Raw genomic sequence first — 19,623 nt, forward strand, 5'->3', positions numbered from 1 at the left:
GTGATTTATTAAAACCACTGCCGATCCCAGGCCAGCTGCCAGCACTGCAGCCCACTGATCGTATGGCATTAGAAAAGCCATCAATAGTGAAACAAAATAAATGACATTAATGGGAAAGTATTAGGGCTACATAGCCAAGGATACAAGCAAATTATCTGAATTCCAAAAGAGGAATGGGATAAGAATACCACAAACTGAATTTTTAGAAATTTTAATTAGATTGCACTTATAAGGCAAAAAAGAATAATTATTTAGATGAAACACTCAGAATCAATACTTTAAAAATAATTTAATCCTTTTGCTAAAGCTCTTTATTAGAATTTTCTTCACTGTGCATATTTCTTTTAGGAAGTTTAGGACTGTTAAATGTATTATATCTTCTGTAAGATTATGATTTCCCTCTAATGCCATCTACAGTTTCTAGAATTATGGTAACTGAAGATCAAAGTATATTCTGTGTTATTCTTATTTATAACAAAATGGAAAATAGCCATGCATATATTTTGCAGATCACATAATTTATAAGCTGATTATATAAGCTTTACACAACGCAAATGAGAAAATAGATAACTCCCTACATAAAAGGCTGCTTGGAGAGAATATATTTTTAAATATAATGATGAAAATAACTATTTCATAATTGCTGGACAAAAACCATTAGGGACTAAATAACACAGATGTATGGGATATAGAACTATCTACCAAGCTAAATGGCATACATTCAGTGAGAACTGAAAAATTATCATTGAAGGGAAATGTTTTGCTGCAATACTAAATTTACTAAATTAACATTAAAATATTAATTAACTAGAAAAAGTTGGGGGGGGAGAAGTACCTAAAATTTCTGTTAATTTCAAATATCAATTAAAATTACAAGATTTCAATTATATATGATGGACTTCTACACTCCCTCTATCACTACTTATGATAACCTACCTTAAAATAATTTAAAATCTGTGGTTTTGAAAATTCTGAGTAAAACTTATATTTGATTTTTAAAACAGTTAAATCATCAATCATATAGAAAATACTACATCCCCTTGCAGGGCTAAAGAATGACAATTTATAACTCTAATAAAGAGGCCCTAATAAGCTTTAGGGAAACACATTTCAGTTTTCAGTCTTTCACAATACTCTGTTCAGTCTATATAACAAAATAACTTCAAAAAGAAAATATCAAAAACTCAAGAGCATCCCAACATAGAGGAATTCATTGAATGAAATTATTATATCATGTAATAGGTGAAACTACAAACAAATTGAGTATACATTACTTGAAGATTTTAATTATAAAATTTTGACATTCACTTCAGGAGAAATTATATATCAGAGTAATTTCCAATGTTCAGTTTCATAAATGAAACCCAGAGAAAGACCAAGGTGTTTTAGAATTCTGTGCCATGACACTATCTTTGGATAGTTAACTATGGATAACTAACTATCCAGAGGACTGCAGAGGCTCTATAAATGTACAACAGGAAAGGCTCTCTCTGAGTTAGTGTTGTACTTCTTTCTTAACATTCTTGTTTTCAGTTGGGTTTATCGCAACAACAAAAAGCTCTTCCTTCATTTTTTGCCTCTTTAGTCTTCAGCAGAATCCTCTCAGCTTACACTAGAAACACCAACTTTGTGAAATCCAATTGATTAAGTAATCAATTAGCAATCGCTAATATACAAGATACCCTATTAGATTTGGCAAGACAACCACAAACATGAGACAGTTCCTGTTTTCAAGGAGTTCACAATCTACTGTGCAGTGGGGAGGAATGGAAGGGGGGGCAACAGGTAATTAAGATAATATATTTCTTATTAAGCAAAGGAAAATATATTTTAATATATGGACTACTCAACTATCCACAGATTTAACTCAATGCTGTACTCTAAACAAACAAATAAAAGCACATCAAAATATACTTATTTAATACAAATAACATTATTTTTAAGTTTGGAGTAGTCTTTAAAGCAAGGTAAAACTTACCTCACCTGAACATAAATAATAGATAGCATTAGAAAATAGCATACCAAATAGCATACCAATCTTTTCATACTGATGAAAAGACATTAAGGAAATGTAATAACAATTTACTGTCCATTGTATCCCATACTTTTTGCTAGTAAGAGAACTTACTCAGAAAAGGAACACAGCAAAAAAATAACAAAAAAACCCCCAATTCCCAAAAGGTCATATCAAGACTATATTATTATTTATTTTCATAAATTGTATACTTAAGCTTTGAGGCCTTAAAGTGTGGAAGAATATAATAGGGAGTCAGTTTTAATGTTTGGTCTACTCTAACCCTAGAGGAAGCTATGACAGTTTTGTTCATCAATAAGTATTTATCAAGTACCTACAATATGCAGTGGTACAGGAAGATTAAAACCAAGATGAAGATGTGGACATCAGTAGATTTAAGTGATAAAATATAAAACATTAGTTTTCAAGAATTATTTTTTAAAGTGCTGAACTATTCCTATCTTTGTTATACTATATTCCCTGACAATTCCCCAAAGGGACTTTTAATGATGTATTTTCAAACACAAGAGATTTTAAAATATGAATTAATTTCCAAGTTGCACTTATCTAGGAAGTGATTCACGTGCAAGTGTAGCTTGTCTAATATATGTTATAAGACGTCTTCTTAAAACTTTTACTAAAAATGAAATAAACACACATAGGTAAAAATGCTCTTAAGTTGCTGCCTTACATAAACTATGCCTTCAATTACTTACTAAATTTAACTGAAAGAGGAAAAAGAGATTTACAAAGGACATAACTATCTCTCCCTTTCTCTGACCAATTTCTACTTTTTTATTCATTTTAGATTCATCATGGATCATACATACAAAATTAGACTCCCTGTGCTTTATTTGAATTTGAGTATATCTAAAAAAGCACATATTTGCATATGGATCAGTCACAGTATCAGTAACCAAAACTTAAAAGGCATATCTTTACCTTGGTGCAGAATTTCCCCAGGCTCCATGCTTATCCGTCAGTATATTGATAATTTTCTGGATTAGCTGAGTTGCTGTCACATGGTCCCGATACTTTGCTGCTCTTATTAAGTGATCACACATCTTCTCCTCTTCTCGTTTATCAGCAGAATACTGAGCACATAATGACTTGGAAGAGGAAAAAATATAGATAATTTTTTAAATTACTAGAAAAAACAGCAAATGTATAGAGAATAATTTAAGCATTAGTAATTTATATGAATGATAACAGGTAGTTAACATTTATATATCTCATTAAGGTTTGACAAGTATTCTATAGACATTATCTCATTTAAATCTCACATCAGCTTTGTAGTGTAGGTTCTCTTATTGTGCCCATTTTATGGATGAGGCCCAGACAGATTAATTGCTCTGCCCATCAGTGAAGGTACTTGATGCCTGAGACACATTTCCACTGAAAGGTCTTCCTGACTTCAAGTACTCCACTCTATCCACTATGTTACGCAGCCACATAAATGTAATCCTATTTTTTCAGAAGGGGGAAGGAATAAATATAAAAATATAATCTGACTGTCTAGGACTAATGCTACTCTTAAAAACTTAACTAATTCACCACTGATAGGTCTGGTACCTAAAGTAAAAATGATTGACCTTATTTCATATACCTTCAAGAAGTGAAAAGCTAATTTCAGGGATAGATAGTACAGAAAATCTCCTATAAACAGTCAAATGAAGCTTGTTCCAAGCATACTCAGGGAAGAACTCTCACCTGCAATAAACTTACAATTCCCTCCTTTAATCTCAAACCCTATACACAGGCATTCTCCTCATTATCCATAAATAAGGGTCTTTCCCCCTTTCAGAGATGCAACCTAAGAATTTAGAATTTTTGGAATTTAAAAGGCAAAACTTCATATATTGTCCATTAAGTGTAAAGACTCCATAAAAACTATAACTTAATTTAAGAATATGAACTGCAGTTAAAAACCTAATTAGCTGTGATATATTTAGAGGAGGGAGGAAATGCTATCTTAGGGTTTTAAAAAGAAACTGAAAAAAAACACCTGGAAAATTATTAGTGTTAACAACAAATCAACAGACTTGTGAATTTTCCAGACACTCACAAATTTACCAAAGAGCCTGGAAGTATCACACAATTTATTTTGAATTCTTATCCTGAAACTAAAAGTGTTTCAAGTATGGTATTGAAGATTATCTGCTCTTTTCTCCATTTCTCATTTCCTCCTTACTCTATAAACTTTCTCCAGTAACAGCTGGTAAAGGGTTGATCAGCAGTAACTTTAAAGTTTGCTTAAAAAGACATAATTCTGAAAACAACTGTCCAAGGTAAGCTAAGGAGTAAAATGGTTTAAAGTGTTCTCTAATGGATCCTCCTCTACAATCTGAGCAGCAACTTTTCCTATCTGACATAAAATCCATAGATATAAATCACATTAGAGGGCTATTCTTTCTCGATTATCAATCTCTGTCTCTTTGTGCAACATTAAAGTCACATTTGACCTTAAAAGATGATAGAATGGAAACCAAACTAGAATGTTTTATAAAAGATATAATGGACTTGTAACTGCTAAGAAAATATTTGTGATGTAATTTTAAACAAATTTTTTATTAAATGCCCACCAGAAATTCCATATACACAGAATTTAAAGCCATTTAAAAAAAAAATTAACATTTGCTCAACCTGCAACTTCACAACTCAAAACAAGTGTGTATGTGCTTGCCTGTGCTTATCTGCGGGGGTATTGGAAGGACTTGAATGTATATATTACTTTTGGGGGTACAGGGGGAGGGTACAAAGGAGGAAGAAGATAATGCTGAACATGGTTGCCCACAAAATAAAACATATTTTTAGTGATTCTTTTTTTAGCTTAATATCAGGATTTCTAACACTTTATAATTAGTTTTCAAATCTTACTATTCTAAGTTACATATAATCTGGTAGAAGATTATCATAATTAAAACATATCAAAGCATTTTAGGGGGTGCCATCTAATGTAGATCTCTATGAAAATGAACCACTATTAGTACTACGCTAAATATCAAAGCATGATTGTCATAAATGACAAAGTCAAAATGAGAAAACTATCTACTTATAAAAAAATTATTTAAAATTGTAGCCAGTTATAACTCAAGTTACCTATCATTTATCCTTGAAACTCAAATGAATTACCTTTCATTTTCATTTTTCAGAAGTCATAGCTCTACCTAGTCCTGCCCTCTAAGCAAGAATGTTTTTCAAATGTGAACTGAAATATCAGATGGCGAAACTTTTCTAAAGGCTTCAAAGCAAAAAGAACGCTGAAGTAGAGAGATTACATTTTCTGACCATAGTTCACATTAAAGGGAAAACAGTGTTGCTTACCCAAGCTATCTCATTATAGTCTCACAACAACCCTGTAAGATAGGTTCTATTATTTCGATTTTATAGATGAAGAACCTGTGACTAAGAGAGGTTAAGAGCCAGGGACACAGGTTAGGGTTAGAGGCAAGATTTGAACTTGGGTCTTCCTGGCACAAAAACCACTATTCTACACACTGTAACACCTAGATGCCTCACAAAACAAGTTGGTGGTCCTTGGATAAACCCCACTATTAAGTTGGGAGGGAAGAGAATGGCTATGGTAGTACCTGAAACTAAAAAAAAAATTTCTTGCTGTTTACTTTAGAAAAAGAGGATCTTTAAATTATCTTTCATTCTTGAGAGCTATGTTTGAAATGCTGAGAACACTAAATCATTTCAATAAATAGAACAATTATGCTGAAACAGTTAGAAAAACATTTTGCATTATTTTACAAAGTGAAAATTATTCTAGTTTCTTCACTATCACTGAAAACAACTTGAGGAAGTCAAAAGTAGAATGTCTGTAGCCTAGGATACAGCTTCCCTTCCCACTCACCCCCATCCATTCTCATGTTTAAAAGCCATCAGAAATATTCCAAGAAAGTCATATCGTATTACTAAGTGACCACACAAGAGATACTTGAACATCATTCATTACTGAGAGAAAAAAAACACACACACAGAAAAAGAGAAGACAACATGGATCTCCAGGAAAAAGAAAACTTATGAAAACTAATTCAGAATAAAATGAATTATTCTGATTTTAAATGGTGGCACAATGGATAGCATTCCAAGCCTGGAATTTGGAAGAACTGAGTTCAGAATCAGGTCTCAGATACTCGCTAGCTGTTTGGCTCCAGGAAAGTCACTTAACTCTGCCTCAATCTCCTCAACTGTAAAAAGAGCTGATGTAAGGATCAAATGAGATAATATCTGAGAAACATTTATCATAATGTCTGACACATACCTGCCATTTCCTCCCTTGCCTTCTCTTCCCTTCTTTCCTCCCTACCTCCTTTTCACTGTCTTTCTTCCTTTAAAGGAATAAAACAATGTGAGATCTACAAAATATTTTGATCATCTAGTCCACCCCACTTCATTTTACAGATGACAAAACAGAAACTTGAAAAAAAATTGCCCATGATCACATGGCTAGTTTATGAATAATTTGGGACGAGAACCTAGGACTATATATTCTTAATTCAGTGCCCTTTCCACTATTCTATACTGCCTTAGATTCTAATTCTGTCCCCCATAAAGTCAATCATTCTTTCTATTAAGTCAGTATCAGAAAAGCTTCATAATAAGAATAGCTGACATTTATATAGGTCTCTAAGGTATGTCAAACACTTTACATTCTTGCAACCACCCTGGAAAAGAAATACTATAAGTATTATATTTTCATTTTACAAGCAAAAAACAGAATCTAAAGTATAGTGAGTAATTTGCTAATTTTCAGACAACTAGTAACTTGTTGAGGACAAGTTTTGTATATAGCATTCTTCTTCCCATTTCCAAGTCCAGTGCTTTTCCCACACTACCTCTATTTAATATATAATTACTCAAGGGTATTCTGCTATATTTAAAGCACAATTTTAAAACAGCCTTCATAGAATGCCAAATTTGACCCTCACTATTGAGAATACTGATGTTTATCTAAGAATGCTGCCTGTAATCAAGATGAGTGAGGATTACAAGTTCAGAGTTGGAAGAGACATCAGAGGTCTAGTCTAACCATGCCTTTTATAGATCAAAAACACTGATCTAGATAAGTTAGTTATTTAACCGCTCAAAGTTATGGAAATAGCAAAAAAGCAGGGCTTAGATATGAAATTAGTTCCTATATTGAAAAAAAAATCAGAAGATGGTGAGTGAGAGGAACTACTCACCTAAGATCTAAGACAAACTCCTTCAGATACCACTAAAAAGATAATCTGAACAAATTTTAGAGTGGCAGGAGACACAGTGTAGCAGATTTCCACTCCAGGAAAGCCTAGAAGATTGACAGGAAGAATCTGTTGCATGCCAGAGGAGCGCTCAGCACACAGGCTGTACCAGCGCAGACTCTGCCATAGCAAAGCCAAGCAAGAAGCCACAGGGTGTCTGAAGGAGCAACAGCAATGTGGAATCTCAAACATATCAGCCCAGAATGGGAGTCCAGTGGAACTGAGTGACAGAGAAACAGAGTACCCGAGATAACAGCAACAATGGCTCCTGAGACTATCAATCCACAGATTAAATGTCTGTAAGTCACCTACTTGAACTTTTGGGAGCCAATATGGTGGAGGGATCTGTAAATGTTCTCCCCCTCCCCTTGCTGATCTTGAAAAATCCAGACAATATTTCTGCAGGAAAAATCCTGGAACAGTAAGATCAGCTGAAAGGGTAAACAGTCTCATAGCCCCTGAGATGAGGAAAATTGCAAAGGGGGGTTTCTCTTACTGTGACTAAAGGGGACCAGTGCAGGACTTGAGCTGTCCCAGACAGCAACACCTCAGTGAACTGGGAGGACTTCTACCCCCAAGGGGTAGAGCCAGTAATTGCCACCACCAGGACCCCAGGTGGGTCTCTGCACAGCCAGAGGAACTGGGAAGACAACAGTGCAGGTGGGGTTCACCAACAGCTGATCTTGCCTATGTTCTAGTTCAGAAGAAGAGACCTCCTGCAGTCACACCAGCCCTCCCCCACATGTAATGTAGTAAGCTCCAGGGTAACTCTGGGGAAACTCAGAAAGACTTCACCTGACCTCTGCTTTGGCACACCAGCCAACTCAGCAACAGGTAAGCTAAAGCATTTTAGCCTCTAGCTGAAACAACCAGAGGCCACAGAACTCGAAGCCTCAAGTTCTAAGCACAAGAACTGTGGGACACACCCCCTGTGCACCAGAAGCAGAGATCCACGTTAAAGTCCAGGAAAAGGGTGACCACCATGAGCAAGAAGCAAACCAGAAAAGATAAGACCACAGAGTCTTTCTATGGTGACAAGGACCAAAACAGGAATACCAAAGACGTTAGCATTAAGACTGTACTCCCATCTGAAACTTCAGAAGGAAACATGAACTTGTCTCAAGTACAAAGAGCATTTTGTAAGAGCTCAAGAAGGATTTTAAAAGCCAAATTAGAGAAACAGAAGAAAAACTGGCCAATGATTTTAAATGAAAAAAGAAATCATGGAAGAATTTAAAAGGAAAATTGGATAAATGGAAAAGGAAGTACAAAACCTAACTAGGAAAATGGACAAATGGAAAAGGAAATACAAAAACTAACTGGAGAAAATAACTCTTTAAAAAGAAAAATTGGACAGACAGAAAAGGAGATGCAAAAGTTAACTGAAGAAAACAATGTATTAAAAATTAGAATTGGGCAAGTAGAAACTAATGACTCTACGAGGTACCAAGAAACAGTCAAACAGAATCTAAGGAATGAAAAAATAGAAGAAAGTATAAAATATCTCACTGGAAACAACTTACCTGGAAAACAGATCTAGGAGAAAAAAAATCTAAGAATTATTTGTTTACCAGAAAGCAATGCCGAAAAAAAGAGCCTGGACAATATCTTTCAAGAAATCATCAGGGAAAACAGCCCAGAGATCTTAAATCCAGAGGGCAAAACAATCATGGAAAGAATCCACCATTAACCTCCTGAAAGGGATCCCAAACTGAAAACACCAAGGAATATCATTGCCCAATTCCAGAACTATCAAGTGAAGGAGAAAATACTGCAGGCAGCCAGAAAAAAAAATTCAAATATCGAGGAGCTACAGTCAGGATCACATAGGACCTTACAGCTTTTACATTAAAAGATCAGAGGGATCAAAATATGATATTCAAAGGAGCTGGGACTACAACCAAGAATCAATTACCCAGCAAAGTTGAGCAAAATATTTCAGGCAAGGAGATGGACATTCAATGAAATAAGGGATTTCAAGACCTTTCTGATGAAAAGGCAAGGTCAGAGCTCAATAGAAAATGTGATTTTCAAATACAAGTCTCAAGGGAGGCACAAAAAGGTAAACGGGGAAAAAAACAATACCGACAAACTGTAAACAGTTTGTTTACAAACTGATGATGCAAACATCCCTATAGGGGAAGATGATACTTGTAAATCTTGAGAATTGGATATTTATTACGATAGTTAAAAGGGATATATATAAAGGGAGTGGATATAAATTAAATGACATGATGATAAAAATGTGATTTAAGGGAGTGAAGGGATTGTAACAAATGATGTGAAAAGCAGGAGGCAGAAAAAGGTAAATTACATCACAGGGAGAGGCACAAAAACTTATTATAGTAGAGGGAAAGAAGGGAGGGAGATGAGCATTGTTTGAGATTTACTCTATTCTGATTTGGTTTAAGGAGGGAACAACAAACTCAGTTAAGTATAGAAATGTAAATAGTTCTACAGGCAGTAAAAGGGGAAGGGGAAAAGAAAAGCGAGGGGAGGCTCAAAGAGAGGGAATAAGTAGAAGAGGAAAAGGGGAGTACAGGGAAGGGGGGCAGAAAGAAGGGGGGGAAGACTGAAGGAGGTAGTGGTCAAAAATTAAAATTATTGGGGAGGGAAAGGGAGAACTAAAAGTATTAATGAGAGGAAAGAGGATGTAGGGAAAGACAGAGAGTAATCATAACTGCAAATGTGAATGGGATGAACTCTCCCATAAAACAGAGGGGGAGAGCAGACTGGATTAAAAACCACAATCCAACAATATGTTGTTTACAAGAAACACATCTGAACAGTGGGATACACACAAGGGTAAACGTAAAGGGTTGGAGTAGAGTATATTATTCTTCAATTTATGCAAAAAAAAAAAAATAGTTGTAGCAATCCTAATCTCAGACAACGCAAAAGCAGAAGTAGATCAAAAGAGATAAGGAAGGAAACTATATCTTGCTAAAATGCATCACAGACAATGAAGCAATATCATTACTAAACATAAATATTCCAAGTGGTATAGCATCCAGATTCTCAGAGGAGAAGTTAAGGGAGTTACAGGAAGAAATAGACAGAAAAGCTATACTAGCAGGGGACCTCAACCTCCCCCTCTTTGAACTTGATAACTCTAACCTCAAAATAAACAAGAAAGAAGTTAAGGTGATGATTAAAACTGGAAAAGGTGGATATGATAGATCTCTGGAGAAACTGAATGGGGATAGAAAGAATTCTATCTTTTTCTCAGTGGTACATGGCACATATACAAAAATTGACCATGGACTAGAGCATTAAAAACCTCACAATTCAGTGCAGAAAGGCAGAGATAGTCAATGTATCCTTCTGAGATCATAATGCAATAAATATTACATGTAATAAAAGGCCATGGAAAGATAGACCAAAAATTAATCGGAAACTAAATACTCTAATCCTAAAGAATAAGTGGGTTAAACAACAAATCATAGAAACAATTAATAATTCCATTCAAGAGAATGAAAATAATGAGATAATCTACCAAAACTTATGGGATACTACAAAAGCAGTTCTTAGGAGAAGTTTTATATCACTGAATGCCTATATGAATAAAATAGAAAAAGAGGAGATCAATGAATTGGGCACATAGGTGAAAAAGCTAGAAAAAGAACAAATTGAAAATCCCTAAGTAAACACCAAATTAGAAATACTGAAAAATCAAAGGAGAGATTAATAAAAATGAAATTAAAAAAATTATTGAACTAATAAATAAAACTAATGGTTTTATGAAAAAAAACAATAAAATTGATAACCCTTTGGTTAATTTGATTAAAAACAGAAAGCAGAAAACCAAATTAACAATATCAAAAATGAAAAGGGTGAAATTACCACCAATGAGAAGGAAATTAAAACAATAATTAGAAATTACTTTGCCCATAAATTTGACAATCTAAGTGAGATGGATAAATATTAAATATATATGTATATATGTATATATATGTACATATATATATAGCTCAGATTAATAGAAGAGGAAGTTTAATACTTAAGCCCATCTGAGAAAAAGAAATTGAACAAGCCATCAATGAACTCCCTAGGAAAACCTCTCAAGGGCCAGATGGATTTACAATTGAATTCTATCAAATATTTAAAGAATAGTTAATTCCAATGCTGTACAGAGTATTTGAGAAAATTGGTGAAGGAGTGTCCTAGCAAATACTTTCTATAATACAAATATGCTTCTGATACCTAAATCAGGAAGAGCCAAAATAGAGAAAGATAATGACAGACCAAATTCTCTAATGAATATAAATGTAAAAATTTTAAGTAAGTTATTACCAAAAAGAACACAGCACCTTATCACAAGAATAATACATTATGATCAGGTAGGATTTATACCAGAATTGCAGGACTGTTTCCATATTGGGAAAACTATCAGCATTACTGATTATATCAACAACAAATTAACAGAAATTATATGATTATCTCAACAGACGAAGAAAAAGCTTTTGACATAATGCAACACCATTCCTATTGAAAATGGAATAGGAATCGATGGAGCCTTCCATATAATAATAATCAGTATCTACCTAAAACCATCAGCAAGCATTATATACAATAGGGATAAGCTAGATGCATTTCAAACAAGATCAGGGGTGAAATAAGGATGCCCATTAACCACTGTTATTCAATATGGTATTGGAAATGCTAGCTGTAGCAATAAGAGAAGAAAAGATAATTGAAGGAATTAGAATGGGCAAAGAAGAAACTAAGTTATCATTCTTTGCAGATGATATGACGATATACTTAGAGAAGCCCAGAGAGTCAAGTAAAAAACTACTTAAAATAATAAACAACTTTGGCAAAGTTGCAGGTTACAAAATAAACTCACATAAATCATCTGCATTTCTATATATTACTAACAAAACCCAACAGCAAGAGACAGAAAGAGAAATCCCATTACAAACTACTTAGACATTATAAAATATCTGGGAGTATGCCTGCCAAAACAAACACAGGGACTATATGAACACAACTGCAAAACGCTTTTCATACAAATAAGGTCAGATCTAAGTAAGTGGAAAAACATCAGTTGCTCGGGAGTAGGCTGAGCAAATATCATAAAAATGACAATCCTACCTAAATTAATTTACCTATTCAGTGCCATAACAATCAAACTACTACATAATTATTTTCTAGAGTCAGAAAAAATAATATCAAAATTCATCTGGGAGAACAAAAAGTCCACAATGTCAAGGGAACTAATGAAATGAAATGGTAGGGAAAGTGGCCTAACCATACCAGATCTCAAATTGTATTAAAAAGCAGCAATCATCAAAATCACTTGGTACTGGCTAAGACATAGAAGGGTAGACCAGCGAATAGGCTAGGTACTCAAGACACAGTAGTCAACGAATATAGCAATCAACTGTTTGATAAACTTAAGGTCCCCAGCTTCTGGGACAAGAACTCATTGTTTGACAAAAAGTGCTGGGAAAACTGGCAAAAACTGTGTGGCAAAAACTGTGCATAGACCAATACCCGACATCGTACACAACAATAATGTCCAAACAGACAAATGACCTAGGTATAAAGACTGATACTATAAACAAATTAGGTAAATAAGGAATTGTGTATTTGTTAGATCTATGGAGAATGGAAAACGTTTTGACCAAACAAGAGATAGAGAACATTATGAAGTGCAAAATGGATAATTCTGAACAGTTTTTGCAAAAATTCAATGTAACGAAGATTAGCAGGGAAGCAGAAAACTGGGAAAGAATTTTTGCAACTAATGTCTGTGATAAAGGTCTCATTTTTAAAATATATAGAGAACTGAGTCAAATGTACAAGAGTACAAGTCATTCCCCAATTGATAAATGGTAAAAGGATATGAACAGGGAGTTTTCAGAGGAAGAAGTTAAAGCTATCTAAAGTCATATGAAAAAACACTGTCAATCACTATTGATTAGAGAGATACAAATCGAAACAACTCTGAGGTACCATATCACACCTATCAGATTGGCTAACATGACAAAACAGGAAGATGTGGAAGAGTTAGGATGCTAATCCATTGTTGGTACAGGTGAGAACTAATCCAACCATTCTGGAGATCAATTTGAAACTATGCCCAAAAGGCTACAAAAGTGTGCAGACTCTTTGATCCAGCAAGAGTGCTTCTAGGACTGTATCCCAAAGAGATCACAAAAATGGGAAAGGGTCCCACATGTACAAAAATATTTATAGCAGTTCTCTTGTGGTGGCCAAGAACTGGAAATCGAGGGGAGGTCCATTAACTGGGGAATGGCTGAACAAGTTGTGGTATATGAATGTAATGGAATACTACTGTGCTATAAGAAATGATGAACAGGAAGACTTCAGAGAGGCTGGGAAGGATTTATACGAAATGATGCTGAGTGAAAGAAGCAGAACCAGGAGAATTTTGTACACAGCAACAACCACAATGTATGAAGCATTCTTCTGGTAGACTTAGCACTTCACAGCAACGTCAGGACCAAAAAAATTTCCCAATAGACACGAGGCAAAATGTTATCCAAATCCAGAGAAAGAATTATGGAATTGGACTGCAGAATGAAGCAGTCATTTTAATTCTTCTATGCAACATGACTAAGGGGAAAATGTATTTTAGTAAGAATGTGTGTGTACAACCCATATAAGATTGCACACTGTCACAGGGAGGAAGGGGGAGAAATCTAAGATTTATGGAAGTGACTATAGAAAAATGAAAACAAACTAATTAACAATTAAAGCAAAATAAAAATCAACCTGGTTCTTCAATATTCCAACCTCTAACAATGATGCAGTCATCCAAAGAGCTTTTACGAGAACAAAGGTAGCTGAACACTATAAGGGAACTGCCTACAAATGCTACAATTATTAAGAAAAATATTTTAAAGTAACTGAGAATGAGTTATGTTAGTTATAAAAAAAAGTTTACAATTCAGCCTAACTCCTAATCTGCTCTTTTAGGAGAGTGCATGGATTATAAAACTGAAAATTTAACTAATGTTTTCGTTATGAAATGGTGGGGAAAACTATCAAATCATGAGATGAAATGTAAATGAAGGATGTTTCACAAAGGCTCTGTTTGTTTACTTGTTGTGTTTGCCCTTCATTTTTGAAGAGGATCATGACAAGTTTGTATGAACGAATATTAGTTATAGTGAAAATAATGATGTACCTTTAAGAAGGATGGACATGCACATCATATCAGTCTCTGGCTACGTGTAGAGGTTGTAAAAGTCTCAACCAACAAAAAAAGCTACTGAAAATTTCTAAGAATTTTCTTAGCTCAATATAAATAGCAAAAGTAAACTGAAAAGAATGAATTTTTCTTAAAGAAAGTTTTTATTGACATTCTATATTTATATATCATTATATCTTTCCTTGGTATCCGTTCTGCCCATTGCAAGAGTCATCCTATATGCCATATTCTACATAACATACTGTACAATAAATAGTATTTGTTTTAAAGACAAAAGAGGGGGAATCACAAGAGGTGACCACAACATTGAAAAAATATATGCAAGGTGCAAAACTCATGGTATTCCCACCTCTGCAAAAGGGTGGTGTAGAAGTGTATACTCACCTATTTTGTTGTTTTGTTTGTTGTTTAAATTTATTTATTTAATTTTAGTTTTAAACATTCATTTCCACAAGATTTTGAGTTCCAAATTTCTCTCCATCCCTCCCCTTTCCCTACCCCAAGGCACCGTGCATTTTGATTATCCCTTCCCCCAATCTGTCCTCCCTTCTATGACACCCATGCCTTTTCTCATCCCATTCCCCTTTATTTTCTTCTAGGGCAAGACAGATTTCTATACCCCACTGCCTGTATGTCTTATTTCCCAGTTGCAGGTAAATACAATGTTTAACATTCATTTTTAAAACTTTGAGTTCCAACATCTCTCCCTTTCTCCAATCCCCACCCATGCCCACTGAGAAGGCACACAATTCAATACAGGTCATACATGTGCAATTATGCAAAAGACTTCATAAAAGTCATGGTATGAGAGACTATATTTCCCTCCATCCAATACTGGCCCCCATTTATTCTATTCTCTCTTTTGACCTTGTCCCTCCCCAAAAGTGTTTACTTCTAATTACCCCCCTTCTCCCTTTTGCCCTCCCTTCTACCATTCACCCCACACTCTACTTATCCCCTTCTCCCCTACTTTTCTGTAGTGTAAGATAGATTTTCATACCAAATTGAGTGTGTATGTTATTCCCTACTTAAGCAAATGTGATGAGTAAGCTTAATTTTTTCCCTCTCACTTCCCCGCTTTTCCCCTCCATTGAAAAACTCTTTCTTGCCTCTTTTATGAGTTAATTTGTTGCATCTGATTTCTCCCTTTCTCCCCCCAATATATTCCTCTCTCACCCCTTAAATTTATTTTTTAGGTATCATCCCTTCCTATTTAACTCACCGCGTGCCCTCTGTCTATATCTCTCCAACTACCCAAATACTGAGAAAAGTCTCAAGAGTTACAAATACGATCTTTCCATGTAGTAATATAAACATTGTAAATATTGATTTAAGTCAAATTTTCTATTCAGCTCTGGTCTTTTCATCAAGAATTCTTGAAAGTCCTCTATTTCATTGAATGACAATATTTCCCCCTGAAGTGTTATACTCAGTTTTGCTGGGTAGGTGACTCTTGGTTTTAATCCTAGCTCCTTTGACTTCTGGAATATCATATTCCAAGTCCTTCAATCTCTTAATATAGAAGCCACTAGATCTTGTATTATCCTGATTCTGTTTCCACAATACTTGAATTGTTTTTTTCTGGTTGCTTGCAATATTTTCTCCTTGTTGTGGGAACTCTGGAATTTGGCTACAACATTCCTAGAAGTTTTTCTTTTCAGGTCTTTTTCAGGAGATGATCGGTGGATTCTTTCGATATTTATTTTACCCTCAGGTTTTAAAATATCAGGGCAGTTTTCCTTGATAATTTCATGAAAGATGATGTCTAGTCTATGTTTTTCATCCTGGCTTTCAGGTAATCCCATAATTTTTAAATTGTCTCTCTTGGATCTATTTTCCAGGTCACTTGTTTTTCCAATGAGATTTCACATTGTCTCCTATTTTTCCATTCCTTTGGTTTTGTTTTACAATTTCTTGCTTTTTCACAAAGTCATTAGCTTCCATCTGCTTCATTCTAATTTTTAAGGAATTATTTTCTTCACTGAGCTTTTGGATCTCCTTTTCCATCTGGTCAGTTTTGCTTTTCAGGGCATTCATCTCCTCACTGGCTTTTTTGATCTTTTTTGCCATTTGGGTTAGTCTATTTTTTAAACTGTTATTTTCTTTAGCATTTTTTGGGTCTCCTTTAGCAAGCAGTTGACTCGTTTTCATGAGTTTCTTGCATCACTCTCATTTCTCTTCCCAATTTTTGCTCTACTTTTACTTGATTTTCAAAATCGTTTTTGAGCTCTTCCACAGCCTGAGACCAATTTTCTTGGAGGCTTTGGATGGAGGAGCTTTGACTTTGTTTTCTTCTGTTTGCATTCTTTGGTTTTCCTTGTCAGCAAAGTAAGGTTCTACAGTGTGATTCTTTTTCTGGTTTATGCTCATTTCCCCAGCCATTTACTTGAATTTTGAGCTCTTTGTCAAGGTAGTTCTCTGCTTCCAGGGAGGGGGGGGTTGTACTGTAAGTGCTCAATCCCCCCACAATCTGTGGGTGCAGAGCTCCAGAAATGACTGCTGTAGCTGCCCCTGCTATGAGCTCTTCCACACCCTCTTCCCTCTGCTGCCCTGGGCCCAGGCCAGACCACTCTACTCTCTTACAGTGGTCCCATAGGCTTTTTCCACTGACCTTCCAATTTTTCCTCAGTGTTTTGGAGTTGTGAAGTCTGGAAACCACCACAGGTGTGACAGATTCAGTCCCCCCAAGGCCTGCTCAGGTCCCCTCTGTGCACTTGTGGCCCATTCTGGACTGTGTTCTGCTCCCAGGGTGATGCGACAGGCACTTCCCAGAGATGTTCCAGGTTATCTTGGACTGGAGATTTGCTTCACTCCATCATTCTGTGGGTTCAGTAGCGCCAGTATATCTTTAAAGCCATTTTTTACAGGTATTTGGCTGAGCTTGGCAAGAGGGCTCTAGAAAAGTCCGTGATGTTAATCTGCCATCATGGTTCTGCCTCCCATATATTTTGTTTAAAGCCACACTTATTCTTTATAATTTTGCATTCAATTTTGATTTTTAATAGCTGTTTTCTTGGCTCTATTCATGTTATTCTGGATTAGTTCAAGTAGATATTTCTATGCTTCTCTATAATTATTAAACTCATCATTTTTTACAACATAGTGATATTCTATTACATTCATATACCACAATTTGCTTAACCATTCGTAACTTGATGGATATCTATTTTGTTGCCATTTTTTTTGCTATCACAAAATGTGTTACACTGAACATTTTATTGTATATTGGGACTTTCTTTTGACTAACGGTCTCCTTGGGGTATGTGGTTAATAATGAAATCCCTGAGTCAAAGGATATGGGTATTTATTCATTTTATTTGCATAATTACAAAATCCTTTATAAAATGGCTGTACTGACTCATGGTTCCATCAATAATGCACTAGTTTGTGTGTCTTCCCATAATCCCTCCAACTTTGACTATTTTCATCTTATATCATATCTTTGCCAATGTGAAGAGTGGAAGGTAAAACCTCAGGAATATTTTTATTTTTATTTTTGTTTTTTAGTGATTTGGAGCATTCTTTCACAACAGTTTTTATTTATATCCTTTAATCATTTATCTACTGGGAGACAGCTTTTGAAATTAATTCACTTATTTAAGATCTACTGCAAAGTAGCCAGCAAGAAATGTACCACATAATAATTCAAAAGTATTTGGTTAAAACATCTAGCTTACATACGAAAAAAGTATTTAAAATTCTCAATGCACTCAAAATAAAAGTAATAAAATTCATTAGGAAATGAGTTTAAATATATTAGTTGAATATAAAAGAGTTAGTGACAAAATGCTAGATGAATTTGTATCATTGCAATGAGGAGGTTTCTTTTCCAGATGAATGGGGGGAAGAAGAGCAATAACATTAAAAAAATTAAATGGATCACCAAGCACAAACCTGAGAGGTTACTTCTGGAGCACTCAAACTGATCAGCAAAAAGTGAATAATCTTCTACTATTTCAAGGTAGCACAATTATGTATTATGCAGTAAAAATGCATAAACCACTCAAAATAAAAGTCAGACATAAAAATGAAAAATTTAGATAACAAGTATGTTTAATTTGTGGATTGAGGAAGACTTATATTTTAAAATATACTTACATCATATCAAGACAATACAGAATAAGGTATTCAGAATCAGTGTTAAGACTGAGAAAATATTTTTTAAGAAGTAGGATAGAAATAAACGATGAAAAAACATTCATTCTTCTGTGGCAATTGCAGTAAGATTTTCCAAGAACTCCATGTTTTTAGTAGTCTAATCTAAAAGCTGCATTACGGAGCAGTTCTCTATGATTATACAGAAATTCAACTTCTGAGCAAGAATTGAACATTTAGGTCATAAAGTTAAAGTGGAAATGGAACAAAAAGAGAGTAAGAGGGGAAAAAGATAAAGCAATTGGGAAAATACTGTAATAAAGGTAAAGACATTTTAGGACTGCCAAACCCAAAGTCAGTGATATAGATAACTGGGCAGAGTAAAATTGTCAGGATTCTTGTATGTTCTTATAGGTGGTATTTAATGCTATATGGGTCTCTACAAGGATGAATACAGTTGAGTCAAGCTTAGAGAATATCCTGATAATTTTCCTATAAAATGGCACACATTTGTTTTAAGAGTATGACCTTAACAAATCCTTTATCACAAAGCATCTAAGTTGTCCTGTGTTCTCAGGGCCCCAATTGACGGTGTATGGTGGTTGTAGGAAGAAGAAGAGTGCTAAAAATTACCATTAAATGTATAGCATACATATAAGAAAGAGGAGACAGAGGCTAATAATAAGCAAAAAAAAAAAAAATGAGAAATCAGTAGCAAATTGAAAAGCAGCAAGCTCTTTACCATCCATAAATATATGTAATCTGCCCTATTCTGTCCCCAGGCCTGCACTGTACTTCTGCCCTAGAAAACCTCTCCCTTTCTACCTGCTGGAAATGAGAAGAACTAAGGAAACATGCAAATATAGTTTTAAAGACAGATCACACTTGCTTTGTTTTACCCCATGAGAAAAATAAAGACATACAGATTTCAGTTGGATATAAGGAAGAACTACCTAAAAATTATAGCTGTCCCAAAGAGGAATACATTGTCTCAGTGAGTAATGAGATTCCTGTCTCTGGAATTCTGAAAGTGAGAGTTGGACTGCCTTTTGATGGGAATGCAGGAGAGGTGGTTCCTGATTAAG

General features: G+C 34.8%; 1 protein-coding gene across 4 annotated transcripts in view; it reads right to left on the minus strand.

Annotated features, from left to right (window-relative positions):
* The window catches only part of LRBA (LPS responsive beige-like anchor protein), a 783,746-nt gene that overhangs the window by 391,219 nt on the left and 372,904 nt on the right, over window positions 1–19,623 (minus strand). For all 4 annotated transcript variants that reach the window (XM_072621222.1, XM_072621224.1, XM_072621221.1 and 1 more), the window contains one exon: window positions 2,957–3,123. In XM_072621222.1, coding sequence (XP_072477323.1) covers window positions 2,957–3,123 — 167 coding nt within the window. The remainder of the gene's footprint in view (window positions 1–2,956; window positions 3,124–19,623) is intronic.

The sequence above is a fragment of the Notamacropus eugenii genome, chromosome 6 (genome assembly GCF_028372415.1).
Source record: "Notamacropus eugenii isolate mMacEug1 chromosome 6, mMacEug1.pri_v2, whole genome shotgun sequence".
NCBI classification, from domain to species: domain Eukaryota; kingdom Metazoa; phylum Chordata; class Mammalia; order Diprotodontia; family Macropodidae; genus Notamacropus; species Notamacropus eugenii.